General features: G+C 42.3%; 1 protein-coding gene across 1 annotated transcript in view; it reads right to left on the bottom strand.

The window, feature by feature from the left end:
• Positions 1–26,725, bottom strand: part of LOC139535875 (protocadherin-1-like) — a 125,052-nt gene that overhangs the window by 32,112 nt on the left and 66,215 nt on the right. The window contains exon 4 of the mRNA XM_071335760.1: positions 3,116–3,335. Within this exon, the coding sequence (XP_071191861.1) occupies positions 3,116–3,335 (220 nt within the window). The remainder of the gene's footprint in view (positions 1–3,115; positions 3,336–26,725) is intronic.

Below are 26,725 nucleotides of genomic sequence, written 5' to 3' on the forward strand. Positions count from 1 at the left end.
TCCTGGTAGCGCCTCCATGCTCTGGACACTACGCTGACAGACACAGCAAACCTTCTTGCCACAGCTCGCATTGATGTGCCATCCTGGATGAGCTGCACTACCTGAGCCACTTGTGTGGGTTGTAGACTCCGTCTCATGCTACCACTAGAGTGAAAGCACCGCCAGCATTCAAAAGTGACCAAAACATCAGCCAGGAAGCATAGGAACTGAGAAGTGGTCTGTGGTCACCACCTGCAGAACCACTCCTTTATTGGGGGTGTCTTGCTAATTGCCTATAATTTCCACCTGTTGTCTATTCCATTTGCACAACAGCATGTGAAATGTATTGTCAATCAGTGTTGCTTCCTAAGTGGACAGTTTGATTTCACAGAAGTGTGATTGACTTGGAGTTACATTGTGTTGTTTAAGTGTTCCCTTTATTTTTTTGAGCAGTGTATATATTTGTCCAGACAATTATTCAGAACATGTTTGAGATCTGAGAATAAGAGAAAACGCTGTAATATATACAGTATATTGGTCTAGGCCATTGGTTCACAAACTTTTTATAGTCCCGTACCCCTTCAAACATTAAACCTCCAGCTGCGTACCCCCTCTAGCCCCAGGGCCAGCGCGCTCTCAAATGTTGTTTTTTGCCATCATTGTAAGCCTGCCATTGTAACATAAGAATGAGTGTGAGTTTTTGTCACAACCCAGCTTGTGGGAAGTGACAAAGAACTCTTATAGGACCAGGGCACAAATAATAATATAATAATCAATAATTTTGCTCTTCATTGAACCATCTTACATATAAAATCGTGAATAACTCACCACAGATTAATGAAAAGGGTATGCATGGAAGGATGCACATAACTCTGCAATGTTGGGTTGTATTGGAGAGAGTCTCAGTCTTAAATAATTTTCTACACACAGTCTGTGCCTGTATTCAGTTTTCATGCTAGTGGGGGCCGAGAATCCACTCTCACATAGGTACGTGGTTGCAAAGGGCAGGATACTCTGGAAGTGGCTTCTGATTAATTTACATTTTCACAGGACCGCTTGTTGCAATTTTGATGAGGCTGTCTTGTTCAGTAAGTGGACTGGAGGCTGGGCATGAATGTGATAAGGAATCCAGTTGTTTGTGTCATCTGTTTCTGGAAAGTACCTGCGTAATTGCGCACCCAACTCACTCAGGTGCTTCGTTATATCACATTTGACATTGTCCGTAAACTTGAGTTCAGTTGTACACAAAAACTGATACAATGATGGAAAGACCTGTGTGTTGTCCTTGTTAATGCAGACAGAGAAGAGCTACAACTTCTTAATCATAACCTAAATTTTGTCCCGCACATTGAATATAGTTGCAGAGTCCCTGTAATCCTAGATTCAGATCATTCAGGAGAGAAAAAACATCACCCAGATAGGCCAGTCGTGTGAGAAACTTGTCATCATGCAAGCGGTCAGACAAGTGAAAATTATGGTAAATAAAAACATCTTTAAGCTCGTGTCAATACTTTGCCCCTTGATAACCAGCGCACTTCTGTATGTTGTAAAAGCGTTACATGGTCACTGTACATATCATTGCATAGGGCAGAAAATACATGAGTTCAGGGGCCTTGCTTTAACCATTTTCACTGTAGTGTCCAAAACATCTTTCAAGCTGTCAGGCATTCCCTTGGCAGCAAGAACCTCTTTGTGGATGCTACAGTGTACCCAAGTGGCGTCGGAAGCAATTGCTTGCACGCGCATTACCACTCCACAGTCTCCCTGTCATGACTTTTGCGCCATCAGTACAGATACCAACACATCTTGACCACCAAAGTCCATTTGATGTCACTAAGCTGTCCAGTGCTTTAAACATATCCTCTGCTGTTGTCCAGGTTTCCAGAAGAGGATGTCTTCCTTAATTGACCCCCCATAAACGTAACGGACATATACCAGGAGCTGTGTCAGGCCCGCCACGTCTGTTGACTCATCCAGCAGTAATGCATATAATTCACTGGCTTATATGCAAAGCAGTAATTGTTTTAAAATATCTACTGCTATGTCACTGATGAGTCGTGAAATAGTGTTGTTTGATGAAGGCATTGTCTGTATAGTTTTTTTTGCCTTTTCCCCCAACATTGTCACAACCATATCTGCGGTAGCAAGAAGAATTAGGTCTTCCACAATAATATAGGGCTTGCCTGTATAAATATTATTAAGATCTGATCATGTGAACATGTACTCACATGACTTGATTCATGAAATGTGTAATGTGTAAAACAGTAACCCCATTCGTCCAAATAGACTAAATATAGTACAATATCAAAACACCAACATTGTAGACAAACGCTTTGGCCAACTTAAAACAGTCAGATTTGTCAATCAGTATGCTCAGAGAACAAGTGTAACAAAGGACATTTTTTATTTCCGTTATGGACATGTTTGGGTTAAGGGCCTATGGTTCTTATTACGGGTGCATGGATGATCTTGATAGGGTTATCACTCTTTACTCCGGGTAAAGGTTTTTCCATGGACCTAGACATCTGTGTGTATTATGCATAGTGCACAGCTTATATGGATTTAGTATTGTTGTTTGAGCGCTGTATACGGTAAAGAGCATAGGGAATGCATATCTCTAGATCTGGAACACCTAGCTACATTTGCAGAGAGAAAGCTTGGTGCAAGGAGGGGGAAATGTTTATGACAAACACACTGTTGTCTACCCAGATACTCCATTCGTCTGTTTTTTAAATTAGCAAGCTTGTGTGAGAGGGTCATTAGGAATGACTTAGAGCTCTGAAAGAGGAGAGCAGAGGGGCTGCTGAGGTAAAACACAGAGACACTGAATGCTGACTCCACAACACATAGATCTATGAATCTATCTATCTGCCCCAGCAGCCAAAACAACAGCTAACATATCAATACAACACTCTGCAAACACAACACACATCACTGTCACTAACACTGTCTGCACATCACCACCCTTTAACAAACAATCAAACAAACACACACACACACACACAGCACAAACAAACACATCCCCACCTCAGGTCACAACCCTGAACCGAAACACGAAACACTTTACAAACACCAGACTACCAACTACTATTACATACAACACACACTGAAACTCACAGAGAATACAGGATCGTACCATTTTCAGGGTGCTCCATTTCCCCAATGCTGCCGTCTGGGGTGGTCCTCTCGTAGTGATCCTCAGGCAGGGTCAGGGGCCCGATACGGGGGCCAGACGATGACTTACTGCTGGTCGTCTCTGACTCCTCCAGGCCGCTGTCATAGTAACTGTGCTGAGATGCATCCTGCAGATCCTGCACCGGATTGGTTGTGGAGAATGTCACTCTGCGATGGGGGAGCTGAAATCAGAAAATATCTCCATCAACATAAAAGTCTAACATAAACCTTCTTAATAGAGGAATTTCCCCCTTGCAAAGATCAGTTTACTAAATGGCCAGTCGCCATATTCAACAATGGAAAGATGACGCCCACACACAGTACACTCCCCCACCCCCACCCACGCACACAAACACCCCTCGTAAAACTGAGAAAACCACTGGTATAGCAGAAAAGGCCTTATTGCCTATTCTGTGCTGCTGAGAGTTTGTGCTAGAGATCAATAACCCAGGTCTGTACTCCACTCTCCCCTTCTCCATCTTCCCCTGTTCTCTTAGGCAGAACAGATCCATTTTAGCAGGGATTGGAAGCAATATGCCAGTCCTTTTAGCACATATACAGGAACCATTCAGGACTGCTTTTAGAGTGTTCATAGAGCTATCAACACTGGGTTGTTAATCAAGCCTACCTGACCACTAATGCTCTCAGGATGCTTTTATTAGTATCAATCATTTTTTATCTCTCAACCCTTCATTTGCTCTTCCTCTCTGTTTCATTCATTATTTCTTTCACTCACAATCAGTACTTCCTATTTGTATTGTGGCCCCACATGTGGCCCCACATACACTGCATGTACACTTCCTCTTCCCACATGGCCCAGTGCAAATGGTCATGGTCATACAAAAAGCCCACGGATAACATTTGCCCGGGACAATTAAGTGAACCTTAGCCATCAATTTAAACCTAACTGAACGATATGCTTTCTACCTATGCAGACACTTTATAAAAACTCTCTATGTATGTGTGTGTATATGTACAGTATGTGTTTGTGAGTGTGTGTTTGAATGTGTACGTGTGTGTCTTAGGGCATAACATGTGTTTCCTCCCTTAATTACGTTATTTAGGGGGGGGGGGGGGGGGGGGTGGTGAGGTAGCCTAGTGGTTAGAGTATTTGGCCAGTAACCAAACGGTTGCTATTCCAAATCCCAGAGCTGACAAGGTAAAAATCTGTCATTCTGCCCCGGAACAAGGCAGTTAACACACTGTTCCTAGGCCGTCATTGTAACTAAGAATTTGTTCTTAACTGACTTGCCTAGTTAAATAAAGGTTAAATATATATATTTTTTATCTGTAATAAAAACATGCACGCCGCACTTCTGGTGCAACGTAAATGTAAGTGACATTATTTTATCTACTGTGAAAAATGTGCACATCAGCCTTTGTGGAGAATTGCAAATGGAATTGCTTGATCTACTGTATGAAAGAATACCATGCCTCATGAAGAATGCAAATTGCATTGTTTGATCTGTGTTAAGGCCTACATGTACCTTGCAACTTGGATATAATGTACTTAGTATACAGACTTTTATTGGGACGTGGGTTAGCATTGTTATTGTGATATTTCAATCAAGCCGGTTATTGCTTTACTAGAACGGACTGAGGTAATGTTATTGAGTTTGAGTTTATTTTTTTAATTTTTTTTACAGGGACAGGGAACATTAATTAACGTTTCAGTAAAAGTGCCGGTTTTAGCCAGCCGGCTAATTTTCAACCGCAGTCCCTGGGCAGGTTATTAAAAACAATTACAATATAGACAATAGCAACATAGAACAAGACGTAGCATACAGACAGAGCAACATAGAACAAAAAGCAGCAAGACAAAATTCATAAAAGCAACAAATTCTCAAGGAGAACTCGCAAACTGTGATTAAGGGTATCCTAAGCAGACACATTACTATTTAAATATAAGGGTGCATTTAGTTGTTTAAATATGGATTCTTGCTTAAACTGCTCCTGTAGGCATTGCTCCAGAGTCAGCATTTCCCTGGGTAGGCTATGTATTGTAGACTGGGAGGCTAGGGCTACGCAGATGGGAAATAAGATACATTTTTAGTCAGAACACAGCTACTTCACCAGGGCTGGAGCGGGTACAGAGAGGAGACAGAGCGGGCATTGCGCTGGCAGTCGGGGTCAATGCTGAGGGCTAGAGGCGACTTGGAGGAGATTGTATAGGACTAGAGGCTGGAAACTCAAAGAATTGGATCTGGGGATGGGGCTTAAGCAAAATCAAAAAGCACTGTATGTGGTGCAGAAGAAGATGGCTGACGTCTTCCATGCTTCTAACCAATTGTGCTATTTTGTTCGTTTTTTTTTGCGTTGTTTGTAAAAATTGCTACTAGAAATTTGCTCCGGGTCGTCCCTGAGGCCGGTGTCGGCGCGCTGCTCGAGCTGCGCGTCAGGGAGGGGCTACTGTCACGACTCCCGCCGAAGTCGGTTCCTTTCCTTGTTCGGGCGGTGCTCGGCGGTCGACGTCACCGGTCTTCTAGCCATCGCCACTCCACCTTTCATTTTCCATTTGTTTTGTCTTGTTTTTCCGCACACCTGTTTTACATTCCCTCATCACTCTACGTGTATATATTCCTCTGTTCCCCCCATATCTGTGTGTGTAATTGTTCGTTACGTGTCATGTGTGACGCTTCATGCTGTTTTTTTTCGCCGGGTCTTGTTTGGAACCCGTGGTATTGTATGCTTGTCACGTAGAGTAGGCCATAAGGCTAAACTGGAAAACCTAACCTCTATCAAAATAAAAAGATGGCGGAACCGCAAAAGTTCTTCTGTGCAAGGGTGTTTATTTACAAAGTGATTCCGGAACAAAAACAACAGTACTGCCATCAAACATATACCTTATGGGCCAGCTAAAAACAATGCTACCCCATCCACAGCTCAATCCAAAATGCCTCCCCATGAACTGAAAGAGAGGCTCCTTTTGTAGGGCTAGCCCCTCCCCTCAGAACAATTAACACTAATTAATTAAGCAATTACCTAGTCAAACCTACATTTTCCATTAACTAAACATACTAAAGGATATACATTGCAACACGTTTTTTAAACAATATCAAAACATAACATTTACAACATTACATCACTACTGACAGTGTCTTCAAATATGCCCATTTACATTAATGAGCCATTTGGGACAGGCACTATAAAGTCAGCCCAATTCCCTTAGCTCGGGTCCTTTTCCAGCATACCGGAAGCTACAGAGTACATTATTTGTGTGACGAGTGTGCTATTCGCTTTTGCCTTTGGCGGGAGTGTCGTTACTCAGTTGCGTCAGACTGTTTTCCTTCTGCAAAATAAAATGTGCCTGTTCACTCATCTCTGCTCTCCTGCACCTGACTTCAGTTAACCAGTTGCGCACACTGTTGACACCTCCTGTTTCCTTCTTACAAAAACTAAATCAGGAAGTACCAGTGACTCGCTCAATACGGAAGTGTCAGATGACGCAGATGCTACACTACATAACTGTTTTGCTAGCACAGAATGGAATATTTTCCGGGATTCATCCAATGGCATTTAGGAGTATACCACCTCAGTCATTGGCATCATCAATGACGTCGTCTCCACAGTGACCGTACGTACATATCCCAACCAGAAGCCATGGATAACAGGCAACATCCGCATCGAGCTAAAGGCTAGTGCTGCCGCTTTCAAGGAACAGGACACTAATCCGGACGCAATATATGAAATCCCGCTATGCCCTCAGACGAACAATCATACAAGCAAAGCCTCAATACAGAACTAAGATTGAATCCTACTATACCGGCTCTGACACTCATCAGATGTGGCAGGGCTTGAAAACTATTACGGACTACAAAGGGAAACCCAAATGCAAGCTGCCCAGTGACGTGAGCCTAACAGACGAGCTAAATGCTTTTTATGCTCGATTCGAGGCAAGCAACACTGAATCATGCACAAGAGCACCAGCTGTTCTGGATGTCTGTGTGATAATGCTCTCGGTAGCTGATGTGAGCAAAACATTTAAACAGGTCAGCATTCACAAAGCCGCGGGGCCAGATGGATTACCAGGACGTGTACTCAAAGCATGTGCGGATCAATCTCCCTGACTGAGTCTGTAATACCTACATGTTTCAATTAGACCACCTAAATGATTATTGCTCCATAGCACTCACATCGGTAGCCATGAAGTGCTTTGAAAGGCTGGTCATGTCTCACATCAACAACATCCTCCCAGATACCCTAGACCCACTCCAATTCGCATACCGCCCCAACAGATCCACAGATGACACAATCTCAATTGCACTCCACACTGCCCTTTCCCACATGGACAAAAGGAACACCTATGTGAGAATGCTGTTCATTGACTACAGCTCAGCGTTCAACACCATAGTGCCCACGAAGCTCATCACTAAGCTAAACACCTCCCTTTGCAACAGGGTCCTGGACTTCCTGACGGGCCGCCCCCAGGTGGTAAGGGTAGGCAACAGCACGTCTGCCACGCTGATCCTCAACACTGGGGCCCCTCAGTGGGGTGTACTTAGTCCCCTCCTGTATTCCCTGTTCACCCACGACTGTGTGGCCAAACACGACTCTAACACCATCATTAAGTTTGCAGACGACACAACAGTGGTAGGCCTGATTCGCGACAACGATGAGACAGCCTATAGGGAGGAGGTCAGGGCACTGGTAGTGTGGTGCCAGGACAACAACCTCTCCCTCAATGCGAGCAAGATATAGGAGCTGATCGTGGACTACAGGAAAAGGCGGGCCAAACAGGCCCCCATTAACATCAACTGGGCTGTAGTGGAGCGGGTCGAGAGTTTCAAGTTCCTTGGTGTCCACTTCACCAACGAACTGTCATGGTCCAAACACACCAAGACAGTCGTGAAGAGGGCACAACAAAAACTTTTCCCACTCAGGAGACTGAAAAGATTTGGCATGGATCCTCAAAAAGTTCTATAGCTGCACCATCGAGAGCATCCTGACCGGTTGCATCACCGCCTGGTATGGCAACTGCTCGGCATCTGACCATAAGGCACTACAGAGGGTAGTGCGTACGGCCCAGTACATCACTGGGGCCAAGCTTCCTGCCATCCAGGACCTATATAACAGGCGGTGTCAGAGGAAACACCATAAAATTGTCAGAGACTCTAGTCACCCAATTCAGAGACTGTTTTCTCTGCTACTTCACGGCAAGCGGTACTGGAGCATCAAGTCTAGGACCAAAAGGCTCCTTAATAGCTTCTACCTCCAAGCCATAAGACTACTGAACAGTTAATCAAATGGCCACCGGATTATTACATTGATTGCCCCCCCCCCCCCCCCATTTGTTTGTATACTGCTGCAACTCGTTGTTTATTATCAATGCATAGTCACTTAGCCCCTACCTACATGTACAAATTACTTCAACTAACCTGTACCCCACCACACTGACTCGGTACCGGTACCCCCTGTATATAGCCTCGTTATTGTTATCTTATTGTGTAGCATTTTCAAATGTTTGTATTAATAAACTCAGTAAAAAAAGAAACGTCCCTTTTTCAGGACCCTGTCTTTCAAAGATAATTCGTAAAAATCCAAATAACTTCATAGATCTTCATTGTAAAGGGTTTAAACACTGTTTCCCATGCTTGTTCAATGAACCATAAACAATTAATGAACATGCAAATGTGGAACGGTCGTTAAGACACTAACAGCTTACAGACGGTAGACAATTTTTATTTTTATTTTTTTTATTTCACCTTTATTTAACCAGGTAGGCTAGTTGAGAACAAGTTCTCATTTGCAACTGCGACCTGGCCAAGATAAAGCATAGCAGTGTGAACAGACAACAACACAGAGTTACACATGGAGTAATTAAGGTCACAGTTATGAAAACTTAGGACACTAAAGAGGTCTTTCTACTGACTTTGATTTGGTGACTATTTCTCAATGGAGTGAGTGACGGGTACTTCCTGTTTGAGCTTCTGGTTGTAAACAGGAAGCAGTATGGAGTCATGATCTGATTTGCTGAATGACGGACGAGAGAGGGCCTTGCATGCTTGCTTGTGGGTAGAATAACAGTGGTCTCTGACTTTATAGCTATGAAAGGGAAACCAAACAGTCTAATTAAAGTGTGAAGTGCCTTAGGCATGCTGCAAGGAGGCATGAGGACTGCAGATGTGGCCAGGGCAATAAATTGCAATGTCCGTACTGTGAGACGCCTAAGACAGCACTGCAGAGAGACAGGATGGACAGCTGATCGTCCTCGCAGTGGCAGACCACGTGTAACAACACCTGCACAGGATCGGTACGTCCAAACATCACACCTGAGGGACAGGTACAGGATGGCAACAACAACTGCCAGAGTTACACCAGGAACGCACAATCCCTCCGTCAGTGCTCAGACTGTCCGCGAGAGGATGGACTGAGGGCTTGAATGCCTGTTGTAAGGCAGGTCCTCACCAGACATCACCAACAACGTCGCCTATGGGCACAAACCCACCGTCGCTGGGGGGAAAAAAGTGCTCTTCTGGAGTCGCGGTTTTGTCTCACCAGGGGAGATGGAGACATCCTCCTCCCTCATGTGGTACCCTTCCTGCAGGCTCATCCTGACTTGACCCTCCAGAATGACAATGCCACCAGCCATACTGCTCGTTCTGTGCATGATTTCCTGCAAGACAAACAATCTTCTGCTCTGGCCAGCAAAAAGCCCGGATCTCATTCCCATTGAGCACATCTGGGACCCGTTGGATCGGAGGGTGAGGGCTAGGGCCATTCCCCCAGAAATGTCCAGGAAATTGCAGGTGCCTTGGTGGGGTAACATCTCACAGCAAGAATTGGTAAATCTGGTGCAGTCCATGAGGAGGAGATGCACTGCAGTCCTTAATGCAGCTGGTGGCCACACCAGATACTGACTGTTGCTTTTGATTTTGATTCCCCCTTTTTTCAGGGACACATTATTCAATTTCTGTGAAATTGTTCAGTTTATGTCTCAGTTGTTGAATCTTGTTTTGTTCATACAAATATTTACGCATGTTAAGTTTGCTGAAAATAAACGCAGTTGACCGTGAGAGGACGTTTATTTTTTGCTCAGTTTATATGTTTTTTTAATTAATTTAGCTTATTTGGTTAATATTTTCTTAACTCTTATTAAACTGCACTGTTGGTTAAGCATTTCACGGTAAGGTCTACACTTGTTGTATTCGGCACATGTGACAAATAAACTTTGATTTGATGTAAATGTGAGTATCTGATAATCTGATCGTTGTCGTATAGAATGATCAGGATTTGATCAATGTCACATGGAATGATCATGATAGGAGTGCAAAAGAACATACAGATGGGATGAGTCCCAGACTGAGGAGTTGCTTGACCTGGCACAGCAGAGTGTAAATGATGCCCTGTAGCCAGTAGCTGGCTGATGGAACAGACTGGGATCAGTATGTTCCTCTCACTTTAGGTGTGGTCTGATAAGAAGTGCTGCTCTAATGGGAGGAGAGACATTCTCAGCTCAGCATGAGCCAGGGAGGTGGGTGGGAGAGCTTTTTTGTATGCAAGTTCATTCACACCATTACTCCTGCATCCTGTCATATGAAACGGTGTGAACAGTGAGATTCGTCATTAGATGTGCCAGCTTCATTCACACTCGCTGAGGCTGGCTGCAGTAATGCATGGTAGCACTGTGACAACATTATGGCATTTCAAGGCTGGTGCACTCGTTAAGTGCATTTCCTCAGCATAGAAAGGGTTTCCCATGGAGAGTAAGGTATTCTCAGGGACAGTGAAGAGCACGAATACAATACAATACCTCACTGAATGGCAAGATGTAGCGGTTTGTTAATCTAGCCATCTACTTGCTCCTTCTCTCCTCTCTTTCCATATAATGGGGCCCCTCCATATCCCCTTACATAAACAAATGTTTTCTCTTCCTTTGTCCTAACACGTGTCATGACGTGGCCCTTTCTTGGTGTAGATTGTGGCTTCCCCCCTTCTCTCACACTCTCTCCTAAACCCAGGTTTTGTTATCTAAGGTCATAAATTCCTGGCAGAGACTCTCTCCCCCTGGTCATGCAGAAAGAGAGGGAGAGAGCACAGAGAGAGAACAAAGGACTTCACTTGGCCAAACTCCTAAATCCACAAAAATGGGATAATTAAACATTCTTTCTACTTTTGAGAATGTGGGAATGATCCGTGGACACTTAAGGGACAGTTATGTTGAGTGTGTTTCATTTGGTGACCTCATGAAGGACAAGAAACATACATAACTATCAGGGATCAAGGTACGACCCAGATGCAGACTGTCGAAGTAACAATGTTTATTGTAGCAACAGGGGCAGGCAAAGATAGGTCAAGGTAGGCAGGGGGCAAAAATCCAAGGTATGGCAAAGGTACAGGATGGCAGGCATATGCAGGGTCAGGCAGAGTTCAGTAATCCAGAGGTGGAGCAAAGGTACAGGACGGCAGGCATACTCAGGGTCAGGCAGAGAGGTCAGGCGGGCAGGTACAGGGTCAGGACAGGCAAAGGTCAAAAACCAGGAGGACAAGGAAAGAGAGGCTGGGAAAATGATAGGCGCTGACAGGATAAAACGCTGGTAAGCTTGAATGAACAAGATGAACTGGCAACAAACAGACAGAGAACACAGGTATGAATACACAGGGGATAATTGGGAAGACGGGCGACATCTGGAGGGGGTGGAGACAAGCACAAGGACAGGGGAAACAGATCAGGGTGTGACAATAACGGTATCTCTTAAAGTGTACATTTCCCAGCTGTCAGGTTTACATCTAAATATTGTGAAACATATGTGGTTAAACATGAAACTATTGGTGAAAAGATGTAATGTGATGTTAACCTTCTAAATTAGAGTATGGATTTTCATAAAGATTAACGAGTCAGTGGCCACGCCCACATGACCATGCTGGTCATTTATGAACATTTGAACATCTTGGCCATGTTCTGTTATAATCTGCACCCGGCACAGCCAGAAGAGGACTGGCCACCGCTCATAGCCTGGTTCCTCTCTAGGTTTCTTCCTAGGTTCTGGCCTTTCTAGGGAGTTTTTCCTAGCCACCGTGCTTCTACACCTGCATTGCTTGCTGTTTGGGGTTTTAGGCTGGGTTTCTGTACAGCACTTTGAGATATCAGCTGATGTAAGAAGGGCTATATAAATACATTTGATTTGATGAGCATAGACATTACGTCTGCATCATGGAACTGCCCTTTCCTACTGAAACGTATTAAACCTACTCTTGATGAAATTCACACCAGACCATGCAAACCCCGGTGTTTGCTAAGGTTGCAAATGGTTGAATTTCTAAGACCAAAACATGCCGGGTGACGCTGGTGTGTGAAGTGGCTTAAACTACAACTCTACCAAAGGACAAGACTATAACACGTGGAGCATTGGCTACACGGCTGGAAATGTTTCAACTCTGAGACTATCGATTCACTACAGAATAAGTGAGAAATTCTAGATGACACGAATTACTAGACTGCAGCTAGAAATTACGTAAACTTAGGGTGAGAATACCGACAACCGCCGAAGCATCTATTCTATGAGAACATTCTGAATGGTACACTGAAGTAACCATTCTAACCACCTACAACTACGAAAGACTGTAACTTCGATGAAATTTTACCAGAGACTCTGATGAACCCTACAGGATGATCGAGGATTCCAACAGAGAAGACAACAACGACATACGGACGTAAATATATATACATTGCAATTATTCTCGAATGAGCGTCCGTTCATGGGCAAGGATTAGCGTTTCAATTAATATAGATATAGACTGTGTGTAATGAATCCATTTGTCTTTCCCGCTCTTTCTCAGTCCCACCCCTTTCCTTTTGTCTACCAAGCTGTCATATCTGCTTATCCCACTAGGGAATGTTCTGTCATTGTTAGTAACCAATATCTACTGTTTGTTTGTTTCTGTCATTATTTAGTTAGTTAGTAATGTGTCAAGTAATTATCTTTAGTAAAGTTAGTAAATAAATAATTAAATTACAAAAGGGAAAATAAATAAACATAAATATGGGTTCTATTTACAATGGTGTTTGTTCTTCACTGGTTGCCCTTTTCTTGTGGCAACAGGTCACACATCTTGCTGCTGCGATGGCACACTGTGGTATTTCACCCAGTAGATATGGAAGTTTATCAAAATTGGGTTTGTTTTCTAATTCTTTGTGGATCTGTATAATCTGAGGGAAATCTGTCTCTATGGTCATACATTGGAAACTCAGTGTCCACCTCATTTTGTGGGCAGTGTGCACATAGCCTGTCTTCTCTTGAGACCCAGGTCTGCCTACGGCGGCCTTTCTTAATAGCAAGGCTATGCTCACTGAGTCTGGTCAGTCACAATGGTCAGGTATTCCGCCACTGTGTACTCTCTGATTAAGACCAAATAATATTCTAGTTTGCTCTGTTTTTTTGTTAATTCTTTCAAAATGTGTCAAGTAATTATATTTTTGTTGCTGTCTTTGGGCTCTGTGGGGTCTGTTTGTGAACAGAGCCCCAGGACCAGCTTGTTTAGGGGACACTTTATCAGGTTCATCTTTCTGTATGTGATGGCTTTGTTATGGAAGGTTTGGGAATCGCTTCCTTTTAAGTGGATGTGGAATTTAACGGCTCTTTTCTGGATTTTGATCATTAGCAGGTATCGGCCTAATTCTGCACGGCATAAATTATTTGATGTTTTATGGAGGATATTTTTGCAGAATTCTGCATGCAGAGTCTCAATTTGGTGTTTGTCCCATTTTGTGAATTCCTGGTTGGTGAGCAGACCCCATACCTGACAACTATGAAGGGCAATGGGTTCTATAACTGACTAAAGTATTTGTAGCCAGATCCTAATTGGTATGTCAAATTTATGTTCGTTTTGATGACATAGAAGGCCCTTCTTGCCTTGTCTCTTAGCTCTTTCAAAGCTTTGTGGAAGTTACCTGCGGCGCTGATGTTTAGGCCGATGTATGAATCGTTTTTTGTGAGCTCTAGGGCAACGGCTTCTAGATGGAATTTCTATTTGTGGTCCTGGCGACTGAGATTTACTGTCAGGACCCAGGTCTGGCAGAATCTGTGCAGAAGATCTAGATGCTGCTGTAGGCCCTCCTTGGTTGGTAACAGAAGCACCAGATCATCAGCAAACAATAGACATTTGATTTCAGATTCTAGTAGGCCGGGTGCTGCATACTGGTCGTGCCCTCGCCAATTTGTTAAAATAGATGTTGAAGAGAGTGGTGCTTAAGCTGCGTCCCTGTCTCACGCCACGGCCCTGTGGAAAGAAAGGTGTCTGTTTTTTGCCAATTTTAAGTGCACACTTGTTTGTGTACATGGATTTTATAATGTCATATGTTTTTCCCCCCAAGACCACTTTCCATCAATTTGTATTGTTTGTTTGTCAATTAGGGTGTGCAGGGTGAATATGTAGACTGTCGTACGGTAATTTGGTAAAAAGCCAGTTTCACATTTGCTCAGTACATTGTTTTCACTGAGGAAATGTCCAAGTCTCCTGTTAATGATAATGCAGAGATTTTCCCAAACTTAGGGTGAGAATATTTTCCCAAGGTTGCTGTTGACACATATCCCACGGTAGAAATTGGGATCAAATTTGTTTCCACTTTTGTGGATTGGGGTGATCAGTCCTTGGTTCCAAATATTGGGGAAGATGCCAGAGCTAAGGATGATGTTAAAGAGTTTAAGTATAGCCAATTGGAATTTGTTGTCTGTATATTTTATAATTTCATTGACGATACCATTAACACAACAGACGTTGGGTTGGAGGGTTTGTATTTTGTCCATTCAATATAATCAAATGTTATTGGTCGCATACACATGGTTAGCAGATGGTAATGCGAGTGTATCGAAATACTTGTGCTTCTAGTTCCGACAGTGCAGTAATATCTAACAAGTAATCTAACAAATTCACACTGACTACCTTATACACACAAATGTAAAGGGATGAATAACAATATGTACATATAAATACATATAAATATATGGATGAGCAATGGCCGTGCGGCATAGGCAAGATGCAGTAGATGGTATGAGATGAATGATGTAGGATATGTAGACATTATTAAAGTGCAGTTATTTAAAGTGACTAGTGATACCTTTATTAAATCCATTTATTACATTTATGAAAGTGACCAGAGATTTGAGTCTGTATGTTGGCAGCAGCCACTCTATGTTAGTGATGGCTGTTTACCAGTCTGATGGCCTTGAGATAGAAGCTGTTTTTCAGTCTCTTGGTCCCAGCTTTGATGCACCTGCTCTGACCTCGCCTTATGGATGATAGCTGGGTAAACAGGCAGTGGCTCGGGTAGTTGTTGTCCTTGATGATCTTTTTGGCCTTCCTGTGACATCGGGTGCTGTAGGTGTCCTGGAGGGATGTCTCTCTGGAAGGCAACTCGTGCCCTAATTTCGTCCACCTTGTTGTCTAGAGATTGGACATTGGCGAGTAATATGCTCGGAAGCGGTTGATGGTGTGCTCGCCTTCTAAGTCTGACCTGTAGGCCACTCCGTCTGCCTCTCCTGCGGCGACAGCGTTATTTTGGGTCGACCTCTGGGATAAGATCTGAACAAAGGATCCGCTTCGGGAAAGTCGTAATTGGAAAATCCAGCGGGTTCTGGTAGTCTTTAATAGTTGATTCTAAGATTTGTATTTGATCATGTATATGTTTTTGCTGTTTGTTCTTTATTATAGGACCAAAAAGATTGGAGAAGTGGTTTACACATACATCTCCATTTTTGCCAGAAGTGGTAAGCGTCTATGGATTCTTCAATTACATTGAGCTGATTTCTGACGTGCTGTTCCTTCTTTTTCCGTTGTGTAGTTCTGCATTGTTTTAGTAATTCACCATAGTGAAGGCGTAGACTCAGGTTTTCTGGGTCGCTATGTTTTTGGTTGGATAGGTTTCTCAATTTCTTTCTTAGGTTTTTGCATTCTTCATCCAACCATATGTCATTGTTGTTCATTTTCTTCGGATTTCTGTTAGAATTTTTATGACTTGATAGGGAAGCTGAGAGGTAAAATATACTGTTTAGGTTTTCTACTGCCCCTTTCCCCCTTCCTCCCGCCTCTGCTTGTTGTCCCAGCCTCCTGCCCCCCTCCCTGCCCCCTCTGCTTGTTGGTCCAGCCTCCTGTCCCTGTCCACCCCCCCCCCCCCCCCCGCTCTGCTTGTTATCCCAGCCTCCTGCCCCTGTCCTCCCCTATCTGCTTCTTGTCCCTGCCTCCTGACTCTGCCCCCCTCCCTCCCCCCTCTGCCTCTTGTCCTCTAGTTTTCTGGTAGCTGTGTCTCATTGATAAGCCTGGATTATTTGAAGACTCCAGTTTCACACTGCTTGCCTCCAAGCTATTGCACCTACAGTACAAACACAACTATATGATAGAGAAAGAGAGAGGGAGCAAGAGAGAAAACGAGAGGGGTTTGTGGTGGTAACAGAGGAGACAGGAGTGAAATCGAAAATAAAAACAGAACCGTATGCAATTCTTTCGCTTCTGCTTCACTTTCTATGATTTTATGCTTGCTGCATCTCTTCAGAGGTGCACTCCTTCATTGTCATATTTGTTCGTGTAGCTCATTTTTCCTGTGCTCTCCTCCATGAATTCAGAGGAAGCGGCTCATTGATCCCCGCGTACACGCCCAGAGTGCCAGAGCCACAACACTCTACAACTAACTGGTAATGCTGCTAAGATTTACATGCAGCGCCACAAACAAACTGATAGAGTTATCAATACATACAGGGTCTCTCAAACGAATGCCTGAGTTTGAATTGAACAAGGTACTGTATATACTGCTATAAACCTATATAACAGTATTATATAAGAGACAAGTTTTGCTTTACAGAACTCCTCAAAGGTGTGGAGAGTTAGACACAGGTGTTAAATATTGTTATAATATGATTTAATTGATCTAGGCAAATCTATGTCAAATTAGTATAATTAATCTCCAGATTAACTTTCAAGAAAAATCCTTGACCTTCTAACACACATACTGTGAAACAAAATAGATCCCAAGCGGCATCCCCAATACTAGAACTGGCTCTGCAGTGAATCATCTGACTTTGATCATCAGTTAGAAAAAGGGTAAATTGGTAAACCACCTGTCTCCAAAAAAAGCTCTGCTTACATTACTTGATAGACCATTTACTACCACTTCACTATAAAATGTGTACTTTTGCTATGATTGCCCTAGTTAAACCATTACCCCTATCAACCCCTCTCTCTTTCTCTCCCTCTCTGCTGTCTTTTCCATGCTCCATGCCATTCTCTCTACTTCTCTGCAAAAATCCTCCCCTCCCTCCATTTCTATGTGCCTCTCTCCCTCTCTCTCCTTTGTCTCAATCTCTTTCCACACCGCTCTCTCACGCCATCTTCCTCTGTATCCCTCCCTTTCTGTTTCTGTCTCTGTCACTATTGCTCTCTTTGGCAGAGTAGCTTGCTATTGGGATTTAGAGGAAATTGAATTTAATTATGAAGGAATTTCTCTACAGTACGATTGGCATCATTTCCCCCTCACAATAGAACATCATTCTCATATCTCTTGGTGTGGGGGAATGAAAATAGGCCGTGCCCCATTCTTTCTCTCATCCTTTTAAATTGAATTTTTCATATCACAAGTCCACTGAGACATCTGCCGTTTTCTTTAAGATGAGCAGAAAACCCATTTCATAACATCCGAAAGGCACAAACTGTGATTCAATGGGAAAAGTCAGACTTCCATCAGCACCGTATGTATTCCTCAACACTGAATGATAAAAGAGGGCAGCATTGGACTCCGCAACTTGAAAAGGTGAAAACATACTAGTACTATGCACTGTATATGTTTGCTTTCACAATCCATTTGGAACACTCCATTCCAACCTTAGTGGAACTGAGTGTCTTATTCCTGACCTCACTCCTCTCTCTCTCCCACTCCTGTTCTCTCTGCCTCTCCCTGGGGCATATGAGGCACTCCGTGTCTTTGTTTTAAACTTTAAAGAGGCAATGGGTCTCATTCAATCTCCAATCCTTTTGTTTTAAGAGACTTAGGGCTGAAATGACAAACAAGGGAGGCTTTTACAGAAGAAGAGAAAATGCTGCATAAATCTACAAAATGAGAAAATTACAGTAATTGTCATCATTGACAATACCTTAGCCATTATGTAGAAAAACGCTCTGTACAACATGAACCTCCCCCCATGTTGAAATGCTGAGTGACAGATTAGGGGAGGCAGCCTAAATATCATGCCAGATAGGGAACGAGCAAGATGGTGAGGAGGAGAGGGGAGAGAGAGTTGGAGAGGGAGAAAGAGCGAGGGAGAGAGAAAGAAAGAGAGGGCAGGGAATGAGAGAGATAAATGAATCCTCAATATTCACTCTCTAGTGGGTACCTTATTCCCTCTCAAAGTTCCGTCTTTCAGAGTGAATATCTCTATTCCTGCAGCATCTGGCTGGGAGGCATGCACATAGACTCCAATTGCTTAAAAGTGGAACATAATGGGATTGCGAAGTGAAATGACAAAGCCTTCAAGCACGCTTAAGACTTTTCTTCTAGGCTTCCTCGGGTATTGTCTTTTTTTTCTTCATCTTTTTTTCCCCAGTAACTCTATTAATAGATTCTCATAGCCTTGGCACCCTTCTTCATTTGTTAGCCTGCATAGGAGATGTGAAGTTCTGATTGACAAGTCATTTAAAAAGACAGGGAATCTTGGAAATGCTTCTGCAACTCATTCCTGCGCTCTAAGTAATCTGTTAGAAACAATTGACGGGCATTCCGTGTGTCCCTTCATCTTATCAAATCAAGGAACTGATGACAAAAAAATCATGCTTAATTAGTTCCGGAGAGGCCTTTTTCATCTCTGGCTACAAGCACCCTGCCACTGCCAAAGCAGTGGGACATGTTCCCTCACTTGATCTATCTCAGCAGACCAGGGGATTCAGCGGGGCCCTAAATGACATACCAAAACTCATCAGATCAAGAGATTATTCTATATGAGCTAGCGAGATGTGCTGTGTCTCTCTATGGCCAATCAATCACATGACTGGGCAGGCTAGATAGAATCTAGTTGTGAAAAAGCAAAGGTATCAGAGCCTGAGAAGTATCAACGCCTAGAAAACAAACAGACCAGATGATCCAGTGGTACATACAGTATATTGTAGCAGTGTTTATCCAGCATGCTGCACAGAGGCCAGGCTCAGATAGATGCCAGGCTGATGAATCTGTAACTTTCTCTACTTAAAGGGATACTGTAAGATTCTGGAATTGACTTACCCAGAGTCAGATGACCTCATGGATTTAAATAAACATGTCTCTGCATCCACTATGAAGGAAGTTAGCGGTACTGTAGATTTGCGAGCCAATGCTAACTAGCATTAGCACAATGAATGGAAGTCTACTGGTATGGTAGCATAGCCAGAATATCGCAGTATCCCTTTGATGAATTAAAAGCTGATTAATGATCGATAGGGACAGGGCTGGCTGTGGGGGGTAGGAGGTGACGAGGTTCAGCGAGGAAAAACACAGGTTAAGGCTGAAAAGCACTGTCGTAAGCGAGAAACAAACTATCTAGTGAAGCCTTGTAATCAGAATGCATTGATTCAGTATTTCCAATTAAGTGTGAATGCATGTAGGGCTGAAAAGTTTGGACAAGTGCTCACTCATGTGCATGCGTTTGCAGGGTGCAGTAAATCTCTCAGGGCTTTGCAATTAAGAAAGGATTTTTACTATCTCTCTAAAACATAAGTTGCGTGATTTAGCGACGTGCCCAGAGTAGGTTAAATAAACCCACACAAACATGTCAACTATAGGCCTAGACTATCGTCATGCCATGAATTCACAAAAGCAAACTAAATGGACAGACATGTAGTAATAGCCTATTTTCTCGTTTTAAAAAGATTGCTGGGAGCATTGCTATGGTTTTAAAAATGAAACTTATGTCTTCAGGTGAGTAGTTTTGAGTTGGTCACAATAACTTATAAGAGTGTGCAGGCTAGGCTGTAGGATAAAAATGTAATAGTGTTGAAATAGATGCAGCATGAGATTGATGACAGATCTGATTAAATGATGCCTGAACTAATGACACTGGGCCATGGTGGAATTCCCTAAGCACAATATCTGGCATACATATTATATCCCAATGTCCCTTCAAAGCTCATTTGAGTCATATCTGACATATTCATGGCTCATCATGTCAAATGCTGGTCATCAGAGGACAAGAACGATGAACCCTATAAGTACTGTGGGCCATTCTGTCATCTCCTGTTAGAAAAATACTGCTGATGCTTCAGAAATGACTTGAGTCTTTGATGTTCAGATTGATGCATGCTTGAGAAGTTAGTTTCATCACTCTGTGGATTTAGTGAGTGGTTAAGTATGGTCAAGTAGGACAGGGTGTGGAATGAGTCAGTGGTTCTGAGGTTAACACATGTTATACTGTCTATGGTGTATAAGGTAGGGTACAGGAGTCATCATATGGCAAAGCATACTGTTTCATATGGTGGAAAGATTGTGATCCACTTAAGTTCAATGCATATACAGTATCACGTTGCAGTTGATATAACCAGCATGTCAAGTTTTTCTTTAACTTTTAATGAACACAGTTGGATGCATTAGGGACTCTAGAGGTACAAGTTATCACTGCACTCATAAACAGAATTCCTTTAACATGAATTAAAATGTCAAACTATTAACACGTCCCTGTTACCCACAGGCTACAACATGGATGTACTGTTACACAGTGGGAGTGCCTTACACTGAAGCCTTTAAACTATTTTTTAAGGTGGGGAAAGACTTGAAGAAAGAGCATCCTCTATGTTCTGTATGGTAATTACAATGGCAGCAAAGCAACATTGCCTACTGGTGTAGGTGGTAAAGAAACAACACAAGTAATTGGCTGTCCATAGCTGACTGTAATTGAAGAGTATAATTCTAAAACGCTATATATCCATTTTCTGAAATGTTGGTAATTTAGCTTTATTTCTTTAAAGAACTTATTAAAGAGATTGTGTTTTTTCACCATCCAATCATGTCATGCTGTTGCTAAATGACAGAAGTATTTGTTTGTCTCTCTGAAATTAAACTATCACATCTTGTTGCAAAAAAAATACATTTCCACCTCACTCTCTAATAGAAAAATGTGCACTGCAGGCAGAGTTTTACACAGTCAAATGTGCCAAATAATTGAATTTTTCTAAAGAATTGTACAAATTATACATTTGTGAAATCAGTATTTAAAAATAAATACATTAAAGCATTCATCAATACTGTGTCGTGTCTTTGACTATGCCAGATTAACTGTATAGTAAAATGAAATCGGGGCTCTGGTCAAAAGTAGTGCATTATATAAGTAATAGCATGCCATTTGGGACTGGGCCTTACTCTAACTAAACACCATAGCATGAGAATAGATGTATGATTTTAATTTAAATGTTAAATTCATGATACGAACATTCCATTCCGGCTAAACAATGGATATATAGCGTTTTGCATCAAAAGTCATTTTAATACACATTGAAAATCTATTAAGAAAAAATCTGAGAACAGTCATATTTTTCACACAAGCATTCCTTTCTAATGAAAAAAAATTGTGGATATACATGTAGAGTTTTGATTATTTTTTTTATATATATTGCTACTGCTGTGCACCAGCTGCAGGGTTACACTTTGTCATTTCTTTTTATATATATACTTTAACATTTTAACAACAGAGGTCACATTGAGATTTACATCTCTTTTACAAGTGAGCACAGGCCAAGAAAGCAGCACACAAATAGTAAAACACACGAGATACAACACAAGTTAAAACAAGTGCAAAGTGCATAAAGATCTCCAAAGACCTGGCATAAAAACATGTGGAATTCGTGTTCAGCAGCCCTCCAACCTGGGATTTAAAATCGTCAGGTCCTTCAGAAAAGTGTTCAAAGATGGGGCAGCAAAGCTAAAAGTACTCTTAGCAGACTCAGTTCTTGTGCTGGGGACATTACAGTGCCTACAGGTTCAAGTTTTAATGTCATTTGCACAAGTTCAGTGAAGTGCCTTTCTTGCAAGATCTAACACAAAAAAATGCAGTAATCGAAAAACAATGTAATACTAAAAATAACAAGGTAGAACAAAAAAGCACAAGATATAAAAATAAGATCACGATAAAGTAAGTAAGCATACTATACACACATACTATATACATACACTATGTTCCAATACCATATTTACAATGTGCAGGGAAACTGGATCAATAGAGGTAGATATGTATAGTGGTAAGGTGACTAGGCATCAGGATATACACTATATGACCAAAAGTATGTGGACACCTGCTCGTCGAACATCTCATTCCAAAATCATGGGCATTAATATGGAGTTGGTCCCCCATTTGGTGCTATAACAGCCTCCACTCTTCTGGGAAGGCTTTCCACTAGAAGTTGGAAGATTGCTGCGGAGACTTGCTTCCATTCAGCCACAAGAGATTTAGTGAGGTCGGGCACTGATTTTGGGCGATTAGGCCTGGCTCGCAGTCCATTCCAATTCCGTTCCAATTCATCCCAAAGGTGTTCGATGGAGATGAGGTCAGTGCTCTGTGCAGGCCAGTCAAGTTATTCCACATCGATCTAGACAAACCATTTCTGTATGCTTTGTGCACGGGCCATTGCCATGCTGAAACAGTAAAGGGCCTTCCCCAAACTATTGCCACAAAGTTGCAAGTACAGAATCATCTAGAATGTCATTGTATGCTGTAGGGTTAAGATTTCCCTTCACTACTAATGGGAACTAATGGGCCTAGCCCGAACCATGAAAAACAGCCCCAGACCATTATTCCTCTTCCACCAAACTTTACAGTTGGAACTATGCATTCGGGCAGGTTGCGTTCTCCTGGCATCAACCTAATCCAGATTCATCCGTAGGACTGCCAGGTGATGAAGCGTGATTCATGAAGCGTGATTCATCACTGCAGAGAACTTGTTTCCACTGCTCCAGAGTCCAATTGGGGTAAGCTTTACACCACTCCAGCCGAAGCTTGGCATTGCACATGGTGATCTTAGGCTTATGTACGGCTGTTCGGCCATGGAAACCCATTTCATGAAGCTCTCAATGAACAGTTATTGTGCTGACATTGCCAAGGACAGGCGATTTGTAAACGCTACGCGCTTCAACACTCAGCGATCTCTTTCTGTGAGCTTGTGTGGCCTACCACTTCACATCTGAGCCGTTGTTAATCCTAGACGTTTCCACTTCACAATAACAGCACTTACAGTTGACTGGGGTAGATCTAGCAGGGCAGAAATTTGACTACCTGTTTTGTTGGAAAGGTGGCATCCTATGACGGTGCCACGTTGAAAGTCAAGGAGCTCTTCAATAAGGCCATTCCATTGCCAATGTGTCTGTCTATGGAGATTGCATGACTGTGTGCTTGATTTTACACACCAGTCAGCTGAAATAGCCAAATTCACAAATTTGAAGGGGTGTCAACAAACTTTTGTGTATATATAGTGTATGATAAAAAGAGTAGCAGTAGCATACTTGATGATTGTATGTACGTGGGTGTTTGTAGAGTCAGTATAAATGTACAGTGCATTCGGAAAGTATTCCGACCCCTTCCCTTTTTCAACATTGTTACATTACAGCCTTATTTTAAAAATCCTCATCAATCTGCACACAATTCCCCATGATGACAAAGCGAAAACAGGTTTTTAGAAATGTTTGCAAATTTATAAAAAATAAAAAACAGAAATATCTTATTTACATAAGTATTCAGACCCTTTGCTATGAGACTCAAAATTTATCTCAGGTTCATCCTGTTTCCATTGATGATCCTTGATGTTTCAACAACTTGATTGGAGTCCACCTGTGGTGCCAGCATCCGGAAGTCGCCTCTTCACTGTTGACTTTGAGACTGGTGTTTTGCGGGAACTATTTAATGATGCTGCCAGTTGAGGAATTGTGAGGCGTATGTTTCTGAAACTAGACACTCTAATGTACTTGTCCTCTTGCTCAGTTGTGCACCGGGGCCTCCCACTCTTTAAATTCTAGTTAGAGCCCGTTTGCGTTGTTCTGTGAAGGGAGTAGTGCACAGCGTTGTACGAGATCAAAAGTTTCTTGGCAATTTCTCGCATGGAATAGCCTTCATTTCTCAGAACAAGAATAGACTGACGAGTTTCAGAAGAAAGCACTTTGTTTCTGGCCATCTTGAGCCTGTAATCGAACCCACAAATGCTAATGCTCCAGATGCTAGTCAACTAGTCTAAAGAATGCCAGTTTTATTGCTTCTTTAATCAGAACAACAGTTTCAGCTGTGCTAACATAATTGCAAAAGGGTTTTCTAATGATAAACTTGGATTAGCTAACACAACGTGCCATTGGAACACAGGAGTGATGGTTGCTGATAATGGGCCTCTGTACGCCTATGTAGATATTCCATAACAAAATCTGCCGTTTCCAGATACAATAGTCATTTACAACATTAATTAACAATGTCTACACTTTATTTCTGATCCATTTGATGTTATTTTAAAACATCTTCCAAAAAAGATTCTAAGTGACCCCAAACTTTTGAACGGAAGTGCATGTATTTTACTGCTCTAAGGATATAATTATTGTTTGGATAACCTTATTTACTGTTATGTATAGATTTTTGAAGCTCATTTCTTGAGGCTCTCGACCTGCTCCCGTCGATGTGGATGGGTGCGTGCTTCCCCCCTTTTTCCTATAGTCAACGATCAGCTCCTTGGTCTTACTGACGTTGAGGGAGAGGTTGATGTTCCAGCCCCACACTGCCAGGTCCTTGACCTCCTCCCTGTAGGTCAGGCTTACCACCGTCGTGTCTTGATGATGGTGTTGGAGTCGTGCATGGCCACGTAGTCGTTGGTGAACATGGAGTATAGGAGGGGACAAAGCAGACACTCCTATGAGGCCCCCCATGCAAAACGTCAGTATAGAGGCAAAGTGGAGTCGCAATTCAACGGCTCAGACACGAGACATATGTGTCAGGGTCTACAGACAATCACGTCCTACAAAGTGAAATCCAGCCACGTCTCAGACACCGACGTCTTTCTTTTGGACAAGCTTAACTTTTTGACGCTAGGGGTCAGATTATTATATATATATTTTTTAAATAACGTTCCCAAGGTAAACAGACTATTTCTCAGGTCCAGATCATAGAATATGCATATAATTTACAGATTAGGATAGAAAACACTCCAAAGTTTCCAAAACTGTCAAAATATTGTCTGTGAGTATAACAAAACTGATTCTGCAGGCGAAAACCTGAGAAAATATAACCCGGAAGTGATATATATATTTTTTAAATCTGTGTTTCCTGGCCAGTCTTTCTTCCATTTAAAGGGGTGTCAACCAGATTCCTTTTCCAATGGCTTCCTCAGGCTGTGACCAGGCTTTAGACATAGTTTCAGGCTTTTATTTTGAAAAATGAACAAGATTTTTCAAAAGTAGTCAGGTGTCCTCTGAATAGTCCCTGCGCGCCAGAGGGGAGCTCTCCATTTTCCCTTTCTCTCTTATTGAATAGGTTACGGTCCGGTTGAAATATTATCGATTATGTTTGTTAAAAACAACCTGAGGATTGATTATAAAAACATTTGACATGTCTCTACGACCATTATGGATACTTTTTGGAATTTTCGTCGAACGGAACGAGGCTGTAGTTTTCTCAACATAACAACATATTTTTGTTATAAAAGTAATATTTATCGAACAAAAAGAGCATTTGTTGTGTAACTGGGAGTCTCGTGAATGCAAACATCCGAAGATTATCAAAGGTAAGCGATTAATTTTATTGCTTTTCTGACTTTCGTGACCAAGCTAACCAAGCTAATATAAGGCTAACTGTTCTAGCATTGATTGATACACTCACAAAAGCTTAGATTGCTTTCGTTGCAAAGTATATTTTCAAAATCTGACACGATAGGTGGATTAACAACAAGCTAAGCTGTGTTTTGGTATATTTCACTTGTGATTGCATGATTATAAATAAGTTTAGTAATATTTTTGTATCTGATATGTTTGGGAATTTTCTTCTGCCTTTCAGCACCGGAACGAGGCTGTCGTTTTCTCAACATAACGCGCAACCCAAATGGCGTTTTTTTGTTATAAAAGTAAAGTAATTTATGGAACAAAAATAACATTTGTTGTGTAACTGGGAGTCTCGTGAATGCAAACATCCGAAGATTATCAAAGGTAAGCGATTCATTTTATTGCTTTTCTGACTTTCGTGACCATGCTAATTTGGGGCTAGCTGTTGTAGCATTGATTGATACACTCACAAAAGCTTGGATTTCTTTCTCTGTAAAGCATATTTCAAAATCTGACACGATAGGTGGATTAACAACAAGCTAAGCTGTGTTTTGGTATATTTCACTTGTGATTACATGATTATACATATTTTTTGTAATATTTTTGAATTTGGCGCCCTGCAATTCAGCTGTGAATTCGGGATCTGTGCGCAGAAAGGTTAACACCTTCGCCCGCATTGAGGATAACACCGTTTCACCGACGCAGCCTGCTACCAAGAACTTTGGGCTCTCCTTCTCCGTTGCCCAGACGGCATCCCTAGCCGCGTCCTCAGAGCATGTGCAGACCAGCTGGCTGGAGTGATTATGGAAATATTCAGTCTCTCCCTATCCCATACTGCCGTCCCCAGTG

Source organism: Salvelinus alpinus, chromosome 1 (assembly GCF_045679555.1).
Source record: "Salvelinus alpinus chromosome 1, SLU_Salpinus.1, whole genome shotgun sequence".
Taxonomy (NCBI): domain Eukaryota; kingdom Metazoa; phylum Chordata; class Actinopteri; order Salmoniformes; family Salmonidae; genus Salvelinus; species Salvelinus alpinus.